The sequence below is a fragment of the Neovison vison genome, chromosome 1 (assembly GCF_020171115.1).
Source record: "Neovison vison isolate M4711 chromosome 1, ASM_NN_V1, whole genome shotgun sequence".
NCBI classification, from domain to species: Eukaryota; Metazoa; Chordata; class Mammalia; order Carnivora; family Mustelidae; genus Neogale; species Neogale vison.
The window spans coordinates 102307411-102327452 of NC_058091.1; the positions used below are offsets into that span (position 1 = coordinate 102307411).

A 20042-nucleotide genomic window follows, 5' to 3' on the forward strand; every position below is an offset into this window, starting at 1 on the left:
AAAAGAAAGAAAGAAAGAAAAGAAAAAAAAGAGAGAGAGAGAGCAAAATCCCCAGGTCTTTAATGGGGGTGGCTTTCAAATAGGCTGAGATAAAATCATTCTCTTAAATTTGTCTTTGAAGTGAAAATGTGATCATACAAAAAGCGCCAAAGGAGTAACAACCATTTCAACTGCTTTCTCAGGTGACACATTTATAATCAAATGCATGAATTATAACGTGATCTATTAGGTTAGAATTACCCCTTCTATCAACGGCTCCCACCTGAGATCCATGCTTTGAGAAAAAAGGAACCATTTCAGAAAAAAGGACCATCACTTAAAAGTGGCCCCTAATTCCTGTCCATGGAGACTCTGGGCTCTTCACTGCTTGCCTCCATGAAAAAAGGCCAAGCAGGGAAAACACAATACTATCCCCTTGAGCCTGAATACCACTACTGCCATTGGCTAAAATACATTTACAGTTATGGGAAAAGTTATGACCTGTTACGCCCAAAATAACGATCTGACATTCTTCTAATTATACATTTTAAAGATTCATTTATTTATTTTAAAGAGAGAGTGCACATGTGAGGGGATGGGCAGTGGGAGAGAGAGAAGCAGACTCCCCGCTGAGCGCGAAGACCAACACAGGGCCTCCAACCCCGGGGTCCCAAGATCTTGACCTGAGCTGAAACCAAGTGTCGGCTGCTTAACCCGAATGAACCACTCAGCTCCCACTTCTAGTTATATTTGATGCCATTCCTGCATTTGGGAAAATTCGATCATTTGTTTGTTTTGTTTTGCTTTGTTTTGTTTTTTAAGATTTTATTTATTTGACAGACAGATCACAAATAGGCAGAGAGGCAGGCAGAGAGAGAGGAGGAAGCAGGCTCCCTGCTGAGCAGAGAACCCGATGTGGGGCTCGATTCCAGGACCGTGGGATCATGACCTGAACTGAAGGCAGAGGCTTTAACCCACTGAGCCACCCAGGCGCCCCTGATCATTTGATTTAAATGCACACGGGCCAGAAGAATATCACTAGATTACCTTAATAAGAGCAGTCACCTCATCACACATCCCCTGGTTTTAGGTCATCATGTTTTTTTAGTGATTTGCTTCTTTGTTAATTTATTAACTGTTTCTCCCTTGAATGTAAGATGGCAAAGAACCTGCAGCCTCAGGGTAAAATAGTGGCTGGCACATGGTTGGTACTAAAAATATTTTATAGAATATTAAATATTTGTTAATGTCATTCTTAGTACATACTTATTCTATATGATATCCCTGTGTTGTGATGTCCCCCAAACTCAGCCTGTCACACTATTAGTAAAAATACATCATACATACAACCTTTATTCAAAGCAAACAAACGATAGAAAAAGTTCTTTAAATAATCAGGTATTCCATATGTTCAAGTGAATATGTTTTATTAAATGCATACTAATATCTTTCTATAGTATGTGAGTATACATAATAAATTAAAATGTATATATTTATTAAATATAGATATAATACCAGAACATGATTATTTCAGATGAGAAATCAAAATAAACCTATTTGTAAGTATCTTTTGGTCACTCCAAATTGATATTGCTCATAAAAAAATACACGGATTTTCCCTGGGGAAAAAAATTAATTCCATAGCAATGTAGTTAAGGGACATGTTTTATTTCATAGCTTTCTGCAAGCAAAATTGCTCTGATACAAAATGAGTTCAATGATACAGGTGCTACCGTCCACTCAAGCAAAAGAAAACCTCACATTTCTATGAATGCACTTTATAATTATATTCTTACAGTAAAATAGGTCTAGTATCCAGGATGCCTCCGGCCTCTCGGGAAGCCGAGGCTCGGGATCCGAGCCGGGCTCGGGATCCGGGCCGGGCTCGCGAACGTCCCAGCGCTGGCCGGAGCCGTGGGACCGAAAAGAACTTCCTGGGCGCGTCGGTCAGATACTGTTTAAACGACTGTGTGTGTGTGTGTGTGTGTGGACGTGCTGTCTGCCCTCCATCTTTTCTTTTACAGTGAAGTCATCTCAAAATGTATGCCGGGTGTGTGTCTTTTGGCTTTTCAAAGTCTCTACAGAAGCAGGAAGATGTCATGAGGTATCCGTGGGCCGCGGCCGCAGCGCACCGGCGGACTTACCTGCGCGGACGCTCACGGGCTCTAGTGTGGGCTCCGCACGACCGTGCGGACGTGTCGGTGCCGCGGGACCGCCTTCCTCCCCCCTCACATACCATGTGACTTTGACCCCAGAATAGCTGACAAAACATTTTACAGATAAAATAAAAAGACAAATACACAAATAAGGCCATCTGCAGAATTTTAAACTCACTTCTCGCAATTATTTCACAATAATTTCTACATCATATTTTACATCTTTCAAGCTTAAATAATAAATGCTCAAGGAAGGGCCGTGGTGGAACCAAGTGCACTATCTCTTGGAGGACTTGTCCAATTTGCTGGCAGGTGATTTCCTCTGGGGCGTGGGGATTTTGGAAGGCTTGGCTGTGGCTGGCCGAGAACCTGCTCGGGGGGTAGGCCTGTGTGTCTGGGGCACAGTCTCCACGTCGGAGCACACGGACTGGATTTCTGAAATGTCAAAGTCGGATGCGTCGCTGCCTCGGCGGCTGCTGGCCCTACTGCCAGCTTTGCTTCCCGCTCGGCTTCCGGGTCGGCTGGGAGTCTTCTTGGGGTCTGAGGAGACAGGATGGACAGGGTTGAACCACACTTTATTAGTACTGGGTCGACGGGCAACACCATCTTGAAAACAAAGGCCACCTTTAATCTCCACAATTTTTCTTGTTGCCTGGTAGGTGCTCAGGAGACCTGGGGATTCGTGGCCTTTTTCCATTCCACTAGGGAAGGTAGCCTCACTCTGAGTAGAGATAGGTTCACAAACTAAAGGTACGTTTGGGCTGAGTGACTGAAAACAGGATTCCACTGACTACAAACAAGTATGAGGAAGATCCCTACAATTTAAAATTATGCTTTCCAAAGTTCAGCTTGTGTACCTAGGGCTGAGCAAATACGGAGCAAACCCTTAGGTGTAAGTTTTGCCCGAGGATAAGTGATTCAAAACACAGGGGAATTTAAAAGAGAAGACTTGAAACTTGAAAGACGCTTCCTGCTAGCTGAGCCCACAACCCCAGGGACTGGGTTCACTGTTCTGTGAAGAAGTAGAAGCGCCATGAGCGTTAAGGCCCAGCATGGCTGGGTTTTTCCAACCACCCAAGAACTGAGACCAGGGCAACTTCTGAGCAGGCAGAAGAGCCCAGACCTTCCACCGTAGGACATGGGTAGGACATGGCTGTGGTGCTTCCCATGTTCACCTTTCTTTGGTACTTTCCAAAAGTGATTTTCCTGTCCCTTAGTCTCATGACTCATTCAACCCCTACCATAGCAGGAGGACTGGACTAAGTGTCATTTCAAAAGAATACAGAATCATCAATTCATTATGTCATCCCCGAGGAAGAAGAGCAGAGGCTCGAGTCTTCCGATCCCGCTGAGAGAAGCCCTTAGAGACGGACGCGCGCCACACTCACCAGCAAACTGTGTTCGGACTCTGGCTGCTGCTGTGGTTATCAAGCCACTGTCGTCCCCAGAGTGGAAACCTTTCCCTGATAAATAGCCGGGGAGCCGAAGCTTGCTTCCTTGGATTGGTGTGCCCTGTATTGAATCAGTGAAAGGACATTTCAAGAAATTGCTCCTGCTGTGTGACCTTCCACTAACAGCCTGTTACGGATAGGCGGAAACCCTCTTCAGGAAGGGGAGCGCGAAAGGGGGAAGCGGTTTTTGATTAAGTGCCACCTGGGGTTCTCACTGCTCACTTTCCTCATTTTTTATTCTCTCCCTGAACTCAAAAGGAATTCATGTTGAAGAGAAAACACAAAAATAGAGATCCCCAAATGACAGCAAAGGGGGAGAAAAAAAAGCGAATTAAACCATGAGCACATTAGTATCTTCCAGGTTGTCAGGGAATATTACAGAGTTAGAAGAGTCCTGCCAGAAGGAGGGGGAGCACACGGCAGAGAGAGTGAGGGACTCCAAAAAGTTGTGCTTGGATAGTCTGTGGCCTCCAAAGCTTTTAGGTAACCAAGCAGAAAAGAACAGACAGAATTAGGACAATAAGTAAACAAGGCCTAAACAGTCACCATTTAAACAAACTTAGCTGAAAAAACGTGCAGTGACATTTTCTAACTTGGTACCATGCCACTGTACCTACTTCCAAAACTTCTGTGGTCCTTCCACATGAAACATGGAGGTGATGCTTAGGAAGAACACTTAAAAAATTCTTAAGGAGTTCACAGACAATGCCTAAAGCAATCACAACTATGAGATTTTATTATAAGTCTAAAATCACTGCATTTTTTCCAGATCACTACACCATTCTGAAAAATCTCCTGAAGTTAAAAAAATAAACAGAAATCCCAAGAAATAGAAGAGATGCCATTTTGCCTCAATTAACTTACAGGGAGCTGTTTGGTAGAAAGGAATCTACACTCATTACGTGTGTGTATGTGTGTGTGTGTGTGTTTTAATTAGTTTTTCCCTTATTAGTTGTGAAAGTTTAATAGAGCATATATAAGACCTTTTGATACTTCAGAGTTGCAATTTAATATAAATGTCATATTTGCAATTCATTTACATATGCATTCTAGCATATATTTAAGAATGGAATTTATATGTGATTTGCAGACATATAAAACTTAAGTTTTCAAAATACTTTTCAAACGTGTCAGGATAATTAATCTTCACACTTACCTAATAACAACTTTTTTATAAATGGGAAAGATGAGGGCCTGAAAAGGGCTGTGGTTTGCCCAAGATCTGGCAACTGTGATCAAGCTAAATTCCTAACTTTAAAAGAATGTTAACAATCCATGAAAAGAGTGAGAACCCCCAAATTATGACATACATCATTCAAGGTGACAGAATTCAATGTGAAACCCAAATCATTCTTCTCAGAAAGCCCTGACTGTTCTTATTTTATTGTCATAAACCCTACCTAGTTCTCCTACAGACCCCTCCACAGAAGTATACTATTGTTTTCTCTGTTTGGGTATTTTGTCTATGAAGCTACTGGAAGTGAAACATAATTATATAGTAGTTAAAGTAACATATTTAAACTCTAATCCGGGAGAGTCTCTTGAACTAACCCAATAGCACAGTCCCAAAATTTAAAACACACATGCCACTTGAGGTTCCTTAAATTGTTCTCAGTTTTCACAGGGGAAGGGAAGGAAAAATAAAATAAGATGGTATCAAAGGGGGAGGCAAACCATGAGAGGCTCTTAATTCTAGCTAACAAGCTGAGGGTTGCTGGAGTGGAGGGATGGGGTGACTGGGTGATGGGCATTAAGGAGCGCATGTGATAGAATGAGCCCTGGGTATTAGATGCAACTGATGAGTCACTGCCCTCTACCTTTGAAACTAACAATATAGTATATGTTAACTAGATTGAATTTAAATAAAAATTTTAAAAATCTTCTCAGTTTTTGCTACAACAGATCCATCGTAAGTGGCAGGCGTCTCCAGATAACACATGATACGGACCCCTTTCACCGGAGGGAAAGGGTGGACATGAGGGGCCAGGGAAGGAGGAAGAGCTGATGAAGGCGTTGTTTCTGTCTCAATTCTACCATCTCCAGCAAGGATTCTTTGCATCATTGCCATCTGAGTCATGAGAGTAATAAAACATTCTCTGCTTACCTCTTATTATTCATCCAAGGATTAAATAATAGATTAGAAAAGCAAAGTTTTTGAATTAAAGGTACTATAGTATTTTCATAAAAGGATCCTGGCCTTTAACATGAAATCCCCCCTTCATTTCCAGACAAATCATTGAGGGACTTCCCCCACCCCCGCCCCATTATTGTGATTCTATTCAAATATGTGATTATTTGATACCTATATATCATTTTACAGAGAACTTTCTTTCAAATCTGTGTGGTGGACTTTCAATTGAATGTAGATGATCTGATAGATGAGCTAGCTTGGCAAATTTTATATGACCTAAATATCTCATCCCCATCAATCAGGCCATGTTAAAAAGCTGAAGCATATTTAAACAGTAAACTTTAAGGTCTAATAAAGACACACCTATTGAAAATAGCAGAGAACATCTTGCATGCCTCAGCCCCCCAACCATGGTACTGATAACTAAAAGGCTTATGGCTCACGCACCCTGTGTTCTCTCGCAGAAACAAACATAACCAACATTTGGAAGGACGGTGTTCATAAGAAACACTCAATAAACATTCTTTCAGTGTAAGTGATTTTCTCTTGCAAATGACAGTGCCTCTCACCCTACCTAAAGGGGGATTATTGCATTTCTTGCCCAAATTATGGTTAGAAGCATGAGCATACCGGGGGCTTTAAAAGAAATTTCACTTAGGCCTGAATATAACCTTCTGTGTGTCACTCTCCCAAGGGAGAAAAGTCAAGTTAAGTATGAGGAAGAGAATAACAACAACAACAAAAACAACAAAGGAGGCACACAGAGCCTGCAAAGTGGGATCACTCTGCTCAGTTGACACCATTCAAAAAGCTATGAATTCTCTGTTCTGTGGACCCTTACTCTGAGGTCTTCCAGAAATGCTGAGTGGATACTTGTCTTACAGAAGTCTATAAAAAGACAAGGTATGGTCAGAAGTACGTGTGTTAAGGGAGAGGTAAAGCAATGTTAGTGCGTGACAGTTTCAATGACAGAAGACTGTTAGACTAGGATCTGGGGCCTTACGATACCTCTGCAGACGGCACGGAAAAGTCTGAGCACTCTGCTGGTTTACAAGGAGTTGACATTTTGCTGTTTGTCAACCATGGTTTACCATAATTGCGTGTTAAAGGATGGAGAATCTGTATGGAACAATGGCAAATCAAATGTAAAAGATAGCAGATAAAAACCACAGAAAGAGATACTCAGAGCCAAGAGTAACATTTCACAGTAAGAATGATAATTAAAAATAAATGGAAAGATCTGATGGCAAATCATATACGCTAAATAAATAAATAAATAAATAAAGCTTTATTTAAAAGGGAAAAAAAACCACTATGAAAGGTAACTAAAGCTCCTAAGCAGATAGTCTCCATATGGGCCACAGGGCAAACGTGTGTGTCTATGTGCATATACATCTATATATACACATAGACACAACACATATTTAATCCTTCATCTGTCATATTTGAGAAGGGATACACAGGGAGAAGACTGGCCCCACAAATTCTTGGGTCCTCAAACACTCCAAAGCACCCTCGAGACAGTGATCACACAGGAGAAGGACAACACTTCCTATCTGAATCCTACCTTGGGTGTGCTGGCGGCGGGGACCTGTGGCGAGGCTGCCTGGCCAGCCTGACTGGATACAGAAGTTGATCGGTTGGGTGACGCTCCTCGTGATGAAGGCCGTGATCTTCGGCCCCGGGGCCGGAAGGCAGCCATACCCTGACTGGCACCATCTGCTAAAATGAACTTCTCCCGGAGCTCCATGTTTGTCCTTCCTTTAGCTGGGTTATGTGACACACACAGCAAGGCACGCAAACAGAAGAGGAGGGGACAAAAAGAGGCGCACAATCACTTACAGGAAGAACAATAGCTTGGCACCACAGACCATGTTGAGGAGTTCAAGAACAGCTTTTTGCCATGCCAACTCCAATGCAGCATAACAAAAAGTTAAATGCATTCCTTTACAATGCATTCCTTTTGGATACAAGTAAGTTTGGGAAAGAAAAAAAAAAGTGTGTTTATTCTAACACTAGACACCAGCAAGAATAACCACTATTAAAGAAAGAGTCAGCATGAAAATGGAAAGCTCATGCTAAAATATTGTTAATCCACCAGCTACTGATGCCCACATGGTTCGTCACCCCTCCCCCACACTGAGAAGACAAGCCAGTAAGGCAAGGACTGTGGCTTTTGCATGTACTACTGAGGTAAGGAGAATGCCAGTATTTTAACACTGGAATTAACCAAACAACAGGATTACACAGAATGAGAGATGGCTCGTTAATCATGAGGACAACAGATAAACTCTCAGGTTTTTCACTTAAATGAGGCAACCGGTATTCTTATTTTATGCCTTGGAAAACTCGGTTTAACCGACATGCAGTAACAAACATCAGACCCAAGGATATGAGGTAATCAGTGATGCAACACTCATACAAACACATATGCACATGGAGAACACTGCACAAGAACCCGATGAGCAACGTGTTAGCATGTGTCCGATCACTTAGAGAGCACCTATGTTCGTGGCACACCGGCAGTGTGCCAACGGTTCTGCATTTAAATTTGGAAGCACCAGCTCAGTTGGATATGAGTTAAGCCATACGCGATGGATGAAGCGTGTTATCTTAAAACAAATGATTAAAGCAAGAATGTAAAAGTAGGAAAGAGAAAAGGCAAGAGGGAAGAGGCAAAGACGGGGGTTGCCAACCTATAGTAGGCTGAGTAGTAGTAATTGAAGAGTTTGATTCCGAACGTAACATTTTACTCCCATGATGATGAACTAGAAAAAATGACACAGGATACCAATCACATTAAAGAATACTGTTAGCAAGAGAAGAAACAAAGTACAGTAGTCGAATATGCAAAAGGGTGCTCAGATCCGGCTTTTAGCACACATTTTAGAAGAAAAGTTGCATCAGGGAAAGAAGCATTCAAAGATTTGACTCAGTAAGAAAAACGTATTTGGAAGACTTGGCCACAGTCACACTAACTTTCCTAAGCAGCAAGTCAACAAGGATACTACATATTCTATTTGCTTCGTCTCTTAGCGGAACTACAGCACTGGAGGCTGCGATATTTCCAAAATATTAAAAGAGGGAGTCATTGCGATTATACCCTTTGGCGGGTATATCTTTGACCTGCAGAGAGCAGAGCTACTGAGTAGGGTCGTAGGATGATCCCGGATGTCCTTAGCAGAGCCGCCTGCTGACCCACAGAAACTCACTCTGATGTACCTGCACAGTCAGATGCCCACATCGAATTAACAGAGGCCCCACTGGAAGAGCCCCGGCCTCCCACTTGGTAACCGAAATACTATCAGCACGGACATTTGCTGTTGTTCGTTTAAGAGGATTGAAATGAGCTCACAGGTTAAAGAAAATCACAAAAATGTTACTGCTTTTTTTGTTTTTGTTTTTGTTTTTTTCCCTAAGGAAAAATGGGCCAACTAAAGTAAACGGGACCTAACTAGACACTGCAATCAAATGACAACTTGTAAGGTCAATCAATTAAGAATTCCACAATTGACTACAGGATCTAAAAAACAAGGAAAATTGAAAGATAATCAAGGATTCTTTGGCTGGTAGGTATGGTGTGAGCTACAGTATCATTTGTTTATATTTTCAACATGCTCATCTATAGCTTCGAAGTAAGAGTCAAGTTGGCAGTTAATGATGATTTTCAAAACTTTTAGGTATTAACTTTCCTTACCTCCCCCCAATATGAAAAACTTCCATTTTTAAACCTTTATTGTCCAGCATGCTCAGTCTCCTTTACCTCAATCTGCTTTCATTTTACGTTGCTATGTAATGACAGATGAAATCCTTCCCCTAGTTGATGTAATTACTCACTTTAAAAACTGCAGATGGGAGCATTTCCCTAAAGATAAAAAAATCTATTCTCGTATTTCCTGCCTATCAGTCTCATATTTATCCAGAAGATGTAAGGAAAAAAATGAGAAGAACATGGTTTACATGACTGCCACAAGTTCTTTGGGAACTTTAGGCTGACAGAGACCAATGTGAAACATTCATTATTGTAATAAATGACCAAAATTATACTCAGCATGTTTTTGATGCTGGAAAATAGTACACAATTGATACACTTTCATGGTGTTACTATCTTAACATAGCATCTCCTTACCCCTGCAAGGATCATTTTTCACTAAGAACTCATCAAGTGCCATCCATCCACCTCCGACACGAACCATCACAGTACTTCGTAGGATCCGAACAAGTCGCAGCTGCTGGGAGTCTCCAAACTGTGAAGACGAAGGAAGAAAGAACCTCTAATTGTCAACAGCAAGTCTATGCTAAAGGATGATGTACAGTCTGCAGTAGCTTAAGCAACCAACTTAAATTTCTTGCTTAGTTCACAGCGATTAGTAAAATCTCAGGAAAGGGGGTTTGAAATGATCTGCGTTAGACTGCTGCATGCTGATTTAGCCCAAAGGAAACAGTTTGGAAAAAGCTAACAAAGGTTATCAAGTATAATACTGAAGCTCTGTTCACAAAACGATTTTTCTTTATGATAGAAACAACATTAGTAAGGCAGTAATTGACAAATATTTCTAGAAATCAAACACAGACATGAAAATAAGTAAAGGCCTACTAGCCCAGGGCTTATACAAGATAAGATTCTAAAGAAAATCTAATAAACTCTAATTCTTCATTAAAACTTCCTCTTCTACTAAAACTGTTTTCCACAGAAATCTGTGAGAGAAATCTCCATAAATTCATTTTGTTTTCTCTAAGAGCAGTTTTGATTCAGAGAGATTAAATGTAGTAAATGAACATGACCAACAAAAATTTCACAGTCAACTAAAATTTCTGCATCACTAATGATCTGGTAAACCAATTTGTTAAAGGCTGGATTAATGTGCCATTTTGGATTACTGTAACATTAGAACAGCCAGTGACACATTATTAATTATACAGCTTTCTAAAAGGCTTTCTCTTAAAGTGTTTGCACCATAATTACTGACACTAATAAGCAGTCGTGTTCTTCCCCTTTCAATGGATCTCCAATCACTTGGATACACTACAAATTCTGCAAGTTCTGAATAAATGTCTAGACTACACAGTTTCTGATCGTAAAATTTATTTTGAAAGCCCATGAGAAATAATTTTATACTTTTAAATCATTTCTAATAGGCTCATGTTCAGCTTGTAAAAATCACCAAACCAAATTTCATGCCTGCCAACCCAGCAGATACCAAGCAAAATCAATAGTCAAGTAAACATAAATAAAGCTTCTTTTAAAGGCAAGTAAGATACAATTGTGACTTTGACTATTTGTGTTGGCTCGTGATGGATAATCAAAAAGCTTTATTTTAAGTAGAAACAAAATCTTCCACTTTTCAATATACTTTAACACTGAGTTTCAGGAAAGGAACCCTAAAACAAAGCCAACCATTCAAGACCCTGAAACTCCAAAGGACCTGGATGAAAAGCATGTAAAATGCACCAGCAGGAACTCATGCGTTTTACATCAACCCTTTTTATATTGCTATTTCTAAGTCCATTTTCAAGCCTTGAGATTTAAACTTTCTTATAAATTGAACCAGTTCCTGAAATGTAAATTAAAATTTAAAAAATCAAAATATATATTTATTTTGTTAGAAAAAAATTGGTGCTGCTAATAAGCGAAGGAAAAGGAAGGGATTTAAAGAAAATTACCCTTAAGAAACCAGATAATTAGACCAGATACTTTTGGTCCAAGATTATGTTCAAAGCAAAAGTTTTCAGGAGATAATGTATTTTATAGAGCTATTTCAATTGTAATAAATATGATTTAAATTTTTATTTTGAGAGGGTATTCCCTAGACAACTAACATTGTCTTCATAATTTCCCTAATTTTCCTAACAGCCAAATAGTGAAACAAGAAAAAAAGAGACTAATGTTTGCTTTTAGTATTTTTAGTGAATAAAATCTTTTAAAGTTAGCATTTTTCTCATCCTTTCCACAAATAAAAAATATTATCCCAAATGTTGACTCAGAAAATAACAAGAAGGGATCAGAACAGTAACTTTTTATATATTATAACTAAGGCCAAGTTTTAAAGACATCCTTTTTATTTATTACAACTAATGCCAAGTTTTGAAGACATCTATTCAAAGGAGCTGAAAATTTCTATTTGAAAAAAGTTATGTGCTTGCAATGAATGGGGATAACCGGGAATTTGAAACCTAAGAGGTAATATGGCTTAAAAACCGAGCAGCAGAGTGAAATCTGACATGATATGTATGATCAGGTGTTAAAAATAGTACAGTTCTTTCCAAAAGCATACAGTGAAAATCCCTTCTCCTTTGTTTAAATCAAAACACAATTTTTCTTATCCTTAGCTCTAATGATCATGACACAGGCCACTGGACAGTTTATACTGACTTCAGTGTAAAGCCAAATGAGTTAAAGTGTGATTTTTAAGATTTCACAGAAGTTACCAGAGATACATTCCTCAAAAGGAATTGATACCAGTTAAGACGTGCAGAGTTAAAATTCCTGCTCAGAAGATGTAAAGTCCTGAATCAGTGGTTTAGGATAAATGCAACAATCGCTACTTTGGAGAGAACGCATCACTTGTGGCTGAGTGCCAGAGAGACTTATTACTCTGTCTTCCCACGTCACCGCCCACTGCAGATCCTTCTCTATCTACTGCTTATCTAAGGACCTCAGAGTTTGTTTGTTTTTTAACCTCAATAGTTAAACATAGCAAAGAGATGTGTGCAGAATCAAATCTGTGTTCCAATAAGTATTTGCATAAAACATATGCTAGCAGTGTTATTAAACCGGAACTAAAAATGGCATTTCTAACACTGTGACCAGTCAAGCTGCAATTTATTATCTGGTTTGCTTAAAAGTAATCTCCTCATTTGAGACACACGGCAAAAAGGAATCCTGGATCAAGGACCCTTACAGCGTTTACAGAAACACCACGCCAACCAACAATGTAGTAGCTAGGGCAACAGCATGGGAAAGATTGGCCATGGCAAGCTTTAATGACTATGAATTAAAGTTAAAAAAAAAAATCATTGGGAACTTGAGAATACATTCCACTGGTTTATACCTGATTTCCCAGGAAGAACTGATAAAAAAAAAAAAATGAAAAATGGAAGAAAGACACAATTAGTTCAATAGGAAACTTTCTGTATGACTCTAGAACACACACATACAATCTGTCACACTCTGGGCTCCTGGATATAGTATCTAGTTTAGAGATGTGCAGGTACCCGCTGGTCCAAACGTAAACCATATAATCAGTAAATTTTCCATAAAAGTTTTTTTTTTTAATCTTTGGGTTTCATATTTAGGTTAGAAATTCAAATATGCTGATGAATATTTTCCAATATGGAAATACAAAAACTAAATTGAAAAAGAAATTTTGCTTGTAAGTAACATACTGTATTAGGGAAACTCAGCACATTTCCGATCTAGCTACTACATGTAAGAGATATTCCAAAAAAGAGAAAAAAAGATAGAGGAGTAACAAAGTCACACTGGTGTTCAAATAACTGTTTAGAAGAAGGTGAACTGAGCTTTTAAGATTTTGAACAAAAAGAAAAATAACTACACAAGTGGAAAACATTGCCTCTCCATATTTCTAAAAATGATTCAACATTTTTAACTTTGTTGTTCTGGCTTGGAATAGCTTTGTTATTAGATATATGACAACTTACCTGTAATCATAAGAAAATACATTTTAAAGTCACAGGAAGCAACCTGAATATGTGGGATGTGTTTTACTCCTCAAAGTAAAATGCGTGTCAGAGATATATCCTAGTTTACAAAATGTAGGCTATCTCTACATCATTTAAAATGACAAAAGCTGGAATTCCATATACCATTCTATTGTGATGTGAGGTAAAAAATAAATAATTAGCATTCCTGGAAAGCAATGCAGTTCAAATTGTATACAAATTTCCATTGTTATCCTTCAAGAGAACTAAATAGTTAACTTTTGAAAACTCACCCTATATTTGTTGTCTCCAATCTGTTCAACTTGAAATCGTTTTGCACATTTACACTTCGCTACCTGCCTTGTCACCTGCCAAAAACAATGATGAAACGTCCATTTCAAGGTTAACATAACACTGCAGAGTCAACAAACACCTGAACACAACTCAAGATGGAAATAAAATGGCGGCCTGCATCTGTGCATGGTGTCCCGGCAGCGCCCGCTGCTGCTGTTGCAGGGGGTCGGGGTGTGGAGTACCTCGTCTTCGATTTTGTCCGCATCGGTGACGGGTTTATATGCATCTTTATTTGGGTGAAGGGCTGCTACAAATTCATAGTAGTCAATATATCCATCACCATCTCGGTCAAAGATGTCTGCCACTGCACTCATCTCCAGGCGGCTGGTTGGAAACTCTAAAATTTTCAAAATAATAGTAAGTATGATTACTGAGGTATAGCTGAAAAATAAAATTGTAAAATACTGAACAGTATACATCATGATGATCTGATCCTTGTACGTATTATGAAAGGAGTCCTTCCATCAAGTTAATTGACACACCCACCACCTCACAGTTATCTTGTTTTTTCCTGAATATTTAAGTTCTACTCAGAAAATTTCAACTACATAATATCTAGTGTTATCAACTGTAGCCATCACACTGTACTTTAGATCCTCAGACCTTACTCATCTTAGAGTTTGTACCCTTTTCCAGGCTGTCCCCACCTCCCCCACCTCCCAGCCCCTGGCAACCTCTTTTCTACACTGTGAGTTTCACTCTGTGTGTAGATTCCACGTATAAATGCAAATTAGGATACTCTCAGAAGAAGCCATACTATATTCTCAAAGTTTTTAAAACCCGTAGTTTATAATAACATTTTACAAAAAGATTTAATCTTAAAAAAAAAGTTAAGTAGTATAACTTGCTAATTCTGACCCAGTTGTATTATTTCTATCTTAATGTAGCCAGTTAAATTATCAGGGTCATCAAATATATTACAATCCTCTTAAAAACTGATTTATATTATAACAAATGAAACCACAATATACAGGACCTACATTTATCTTTAATTACTACCAGGGTGAATCATTTAAAATTGCTTTTTTTCTTGGTTGAAAACTTCAATATTAGCAAATTTCATATGGTTCAACTACCACTTTATTTAAGGAATATATGAATTTTATGCATATGAATTCATATCATATATACACTCATAAGATTATATTAAATTTACTTTAAGAATTATTTCCAGTAACATCTGCCCAAGCAATCACATCCATATGACTCAACCATCAAACAAGGTGACACATAACTTAAGAATTTTCATAGAGTTCTAATTTCCCGTTAATGACAATGATCAGATGTCAATTAGAACAAAAAAGGGAAGAGGCTGACTTGAATTTACTGATTTCCCATTACAGGTCAGACAAAACAATCTAAGAATCAAATATTATTAACTTTATTATACTAATGAGGACACAGCTTCAGGGAGCAAGGAATATACCAACTGTGGTTACAGGAGTATGAAATAAGCCTGACCCCAAAACCACGCATTTCACCACGGACACTTCCCTGAGGGCATGACTTCATAGCCAAGCTTAAAGGCGATGCTTTATTAGTAACACAAGTTTAAAGTGTGCTTATTTTCTTTAAAAATGACATCATTTACAGTTACTTCTCTTGGGACTTACTTGAGGAAAGAATTCCATCAATAAATTCTTGTCGGGTTATTTTCCCATCCTGATCTTTATCAATTCTCCTGAAGAAGTCCATCACTCGAGATTTCTTATGATTCATCCATCTCATGTATTTTTTACGCCAGATATCAAAATCAAAGTTAGCAAATTCCCTCAGCTGGAAAGGACAAAAGGTATTTTTGGTTCATCCGGTGCACAAATGGGATCTTCTACTTTATGAATAAAGTTATTCTTAATGACCTTCCAGATAATGCACAGATATTTCCCACTTCAAAAAAAATAAAAAAGGTCTCATTTTGCAAAGGGGGCACAGAAACATCCTTCCTATGATTTCACTACTGTCACTGGTTGTTCTTTTCAAATAAAAGAAACATACAAAGCTCCTCAAAGAGTCAAACTAACAATTTCTGATAGTGCCAGTGTGAAAAAGGTGAACTGCCCAGAGAGACACTACTGGTAAGTTCCGTGCCGACCGGACAGCAGGCCCAGCTCAGCGGCTCTCACCTCTGCTCTCTCTCTGCTCTTTGCCGTTCTACCATCTCAAGGCTTCGAAAAATTTCCCAGTTTCAGAATCTGAAACTCTACATCTCAGACCACAGAATATATATATATAATGAAAATACCTGAATTATCAGTGGTTATATTTCCCAGGTAATACCAAGCAAACCTACATCAAGCTGCATCTTTTCTTAATGGAGTCAGGTTCTGATTATGTTAGAACATATTATAGTGGACCCTGGGACAACACTGGGTTTGAACCGTGTGGGTCTGCTTCCATGCAGGTTTTTTACAAAATTTTTAAAAAGATGTGTTTTCTCTTCCTTGTGATTTTCTTAATAACATTTCCTTTTCTCTAGCTTACTTTATTATAAGAATATAGTATATAACACATGCAACTTTGTTAATTGCTTCTTATAGGTAGGGCAATAAGGCTTCTGGTCAATAATAGGCTATTAACAGTTCAGTTTTGAGGGAGTCGAAAGTTATACGTGGATTTTTGACTATGCAGTATGTGTGTGTGTGCGGGGGGGCTGCTGTTAGTGCCCCTAACTCCTTGTTGTTCAAGGGTCAACTGTAGTTTACTTTATTGATTCCCCAAACCCACATCCCATATCATCAGGGGTACTGAACACAGGAGTTCTCTGACCTCCTCCAGTCTGTCCAAGGCGTCATTAAGCTTCCTCCTCCTTTCCAACGCAAGGAGCCAAACTTGCTGCCATTTGCTCACCAATAAATTGACCCTCGGATTCTTGGTTTCGATTTGTGTCTGTGATCCAGAGGGATATAAGCTTGATGCCGGGAAGCGTTTTCCTGTTAAAATGCAACTTTAGTTAGGAGAGTGGTTTCCAGGGTTCTGAAATATGTTAAGGCTTGGCCTTTATTGTTCCTAGCTAAAACTGAATCAACTTAATTATTTAGAAAGATCTTATTTAGATCTTATAATGTTCAAGTTCAAATCTGTTTTACTTACCAAGGATCACATACTTTTCATATAAAACAGAGAAACATACCCGATGGGCATTTAAATACTGAAAAGCTCTCTTTATAAAATTATGTTTAAAACATTTTCCAGCTTAAAATCCATGCCATTTCAATGACAAAGAAGTACCTTGTGAGCCTCTCTTTTGTTAAGACATGATAAAATAAATCTCCCAGGGCAGTGAGACTTATCTTAGAATCAGCTACCCAAACCCAGCTGCCCTTCTTAGAAAAGAAGGCTGGAAGGAGGGCAGGTGAGGGCAGGAGACAGTGGCCATTCATTTGAGTCACAGCAAGACACTTCACAAATTCTGATCAAATAGGGACGTGTGTGTATGACTCCAGCTTTCATCCAAGTCTGTTTTCCACAGAGACTGCACATTTCCTGTGCACTGTCTCATAACCCAATTTACTGCCTTTACTAATTTTTTCTCCCTCTTTTCTGGCTATTTTTCACAAGTTTCTATAACATCACAGAACAGTTGTCTCAATGCATTTTTCTCATCTAACTAAATGGTTGAGTGTGGCCTGGAAAAACAACTGGCCTAAAGTCACGTAGGAAGAGTGTCCAAGCTGGGATTTGCCCAGAGTTCCTCACTCCTACGAGGCCCTACAAAAATATTTACTGAGCATTTAACTACCAGCCAGGAAGTATGCTAAGCACTTCGTTCACATTAGCTTATCTAATCCTCACCAGAATCCAGTGAGGTTATAATTATCCCCTTTACAAAGGTGTAAATTGAGGCTCAGAGAGAGTTTAAGTAACTTGTCCCAGGTTATATTTCCAAGGTGGTAAGGAGTCTGCCTCCAGAGTTCTTAACCACCACTTTGTTACCTTGCCTCCTTGGGTAATACAGCAACTACAAAAGATCTGAAATCATTTTTTTTTTTTCTATTAAGGCACCTTTAAGAAATGTATCAAATTACAATTATTCAGATATAAACTGGGCTTCTTTTAAATCTTCTCCAAGCCTGCTTTATCATTTTTTAACGTCACTTTGTGACTTCCTTTCGTGGAGTCAAAGTAGACTAAGAAATAGAGCCTGAAGTCATATGAACATGGGCAAAATCTATCAGACTGCCAGTCACTAATGAACAGTTAGGTCATAAACTATATCCAGGTAATGGTCATTTCTGCTATATCCCACCCTAAGGTTATTTATATAACAGAAGCAAAGGGGATGATGGTTTCTGTTCTTGTTGTACATTTTTTCCAATTTCTTCTAGCTAATCTAAAAGATACCCTACAAGCAAATAAAATTACACAGAGAGGCCTGTATATATTTTTTCCTTTATTTTTAATAAGCTGCTACAATATTTGAGCCCATGTATTCTTTCAAGGAAAACTTTTACGATAGAGAGAGCTCACAGAGTCACCAATTGCTCTGAAATTTTAAGCGACAACTCAAAACTAACTTCCTTGGCTTTAGCCATGCGCATTTTAAAGAAATTGGCCACTGCTTACTTCCTGCTCGCCCCTTATCCAGGACCGGAATATGGGACTGTAATGAGGAAGGATCAGCTGCTCTCCTCTTGTAGGTCTTGGTAACTTTGTCCACATCAGGTTGTTTTCTGGTCATTTCCTCCATGAAGGTCTGAAAGGTCAAAGTCAATTAAATATAAGTGCACCACAGAAAACTACCTTTAGAAATGAACTAAAAGCAAAGGATGAAAGGACCATGCTATTATTTCTGAAATTCATTCTGGGGGAAAAAAAAAAGCATAAACCAACTTGTTATATCTTTAGGGGCCAAAAAATTGTAAGCCCCTATAACATAGCATTTACTCACAACTAAACAATATAAAATGTTACATATACCTGGTAAGTAGTTAGAGCACTGTAACAGTAATTTGTTTTAGCTTGATGACCATGCATGGGAGCAGCTGTATAATTAATACAACCTATCTGTGCATCAACCAGGATCTTCCAGAGCTTTTAAGCTTTTCCTGAAGAATCTTAAAGTGAGTATTTATCTGCAAATCAACTAATTAACTGGGCAGGTCCTCAGGATGTCTCTGCAGCATGTTTCACTAATGTATTTGAAATACTTCAGATGGCTTTGCTATATACTGACATATGGCATACATATTAAATATGGACATATTTTAAATATTTCTGTTTATACATATACTATGCCAAGGGAGATAAAAGTTATTCAGGTTAAAGTTCCCATTTAAGAGGTCTATCTTGCTACTTCTTGTCTTGTCTCCTTAGGCTTATTATTGTGACTTAGAGATCCCTCTATCTGGAATATGCAGCAAAGACAGAGACTGTGGTGAAAAGGGGTGGAAAAAAGAGGAGTCAGATAAAAGTGAAAAGTAGAGAAACACACGTCTAGAATCTGTCACACTGGAGAACTCTGATCACAGAGAACACAACATGAGGCACTTCAGGGCCGTTATGGACATGAATGGCTCATACATTTATTTAAAAATATTGCAATGCTAGCTGCTTAGTCAACTAAGCTGCCATTTCATGCTTCCCTTTATAAATGTGTATCAAAGTGACAAGCATACAAATAAATCAGAGTCAGTGGGAGGCCCATCATTTCAGAGTTTAAAACAGGCAGGATAGAGAAGTCACTTGTTTTTTGGAGCAAGATGATGCGCTCCCTTGTAGACAGGGTGTGTCTGAAGTACTGATGGTCATCGTGGGAGATGCATGGCAGCAGAGAGTAGAATATGCAAGCACGGAGCCATAAAGCCCGGCAGAGCGAGGTCGCCAGAAGACGGAGCAGAAGAACAGGGCGAAACGGACAATAAATATAAGGAAGGACTTGAGGAGTGTGTTTGAGGAAGTGATGGTAACCAGCACAAAGCAATCTCTTGAGAAGTATGGCAGTGAAATAAAAACAGTATCTGAGAAGACAGGGTTAGGATGATATTTATATTACCTGGTGTTCTGCGATCAGGGCTTTCACCTCTTCGATTTCCTGGGGGATGACTTCTTTGTCCTTGTCGCTAAGTGTAGTTTCGGCCCACTGCAACCAAGCCAGCAAAGCTTCCAGCAATTCCTGTTTTGCAATGAGCCCAGCCAGAGCACTTGCTAATCTCTGTTGATGCTGCTTCGCCCAGGCCAACACCTGTTGGGGAAACAAATGTCTCTCAATTTCATCCATCCTAGTTAATAACTGATGTAAAAATACACAACATTTAAATGTAAATTCAGATCATCCTGGGCCTGGGATCATAACACTGCCAGTCTTTCTAG

The 20042-nt window shown here is 39.1% G+C and overlaps 1 protein-coding gene across 26 annotated transcripts in view; it reads right to left on the minus strand.

Annotated features, from left to right (window-relative positions):
- Positions 1-1389: 1389 nt before the first annotated feature.
- The window catches only part of DST (dystonin), a 471247-nt gene continuing 452594 nt past the window's right edge, over positions 1390-20042 (minus strand). For 11 of the 26 annotated variants that reach the window (XM_044253203.1, XM_044253186.1, XM_044253257.1 and 8 more), the window contains 13 exons: positions 19726-19914; positions 18297-18426; positions 16500-16663; positions 15347-15509; positions 13916-14070; positions 13673-13747; positions 12770-12787; positions 9847-9964; positions 8414-8485; positions 7285-7484; positions 6726-6836; positions 3524-3647; positions 1390-2675 (listed from right to left, as the gene is read on the minus strand). In XM_044253203.1, the coding sequence (XP_044109138.1) occupies positions 2413-2675; positions 3524-3647; positions 6726-6836; positions 7285-7484; positions 8414-8485; positions 9847-9964; positions 12770-12787; positions 13673-13747; positions 13916-14070; positions 15347-15509; positions 16500-16663; positions 18297-18426; positions 19726-19914 (1782 nt within the window). In that variant the 3' untranslated portion in view covers positions 1390-2412. The remainder of the gene's footprint in view (positions 2676-3523; positions 3648-6725; positions 6837-7284; positions 7485-8413; positions 8486-9846; positions 9965-12769; positions 12788-13672; positions 13748-13915; positions 14071-15346; positions 15510-16499; positions 16664-18296; positions 18427-19725; positions 19915-20042) is intronic. The other 15 variants (XM_044253404.1, XM_044253214.1, XM_044253351.1 and 12 more) reach the window with 5 other exon arrangements.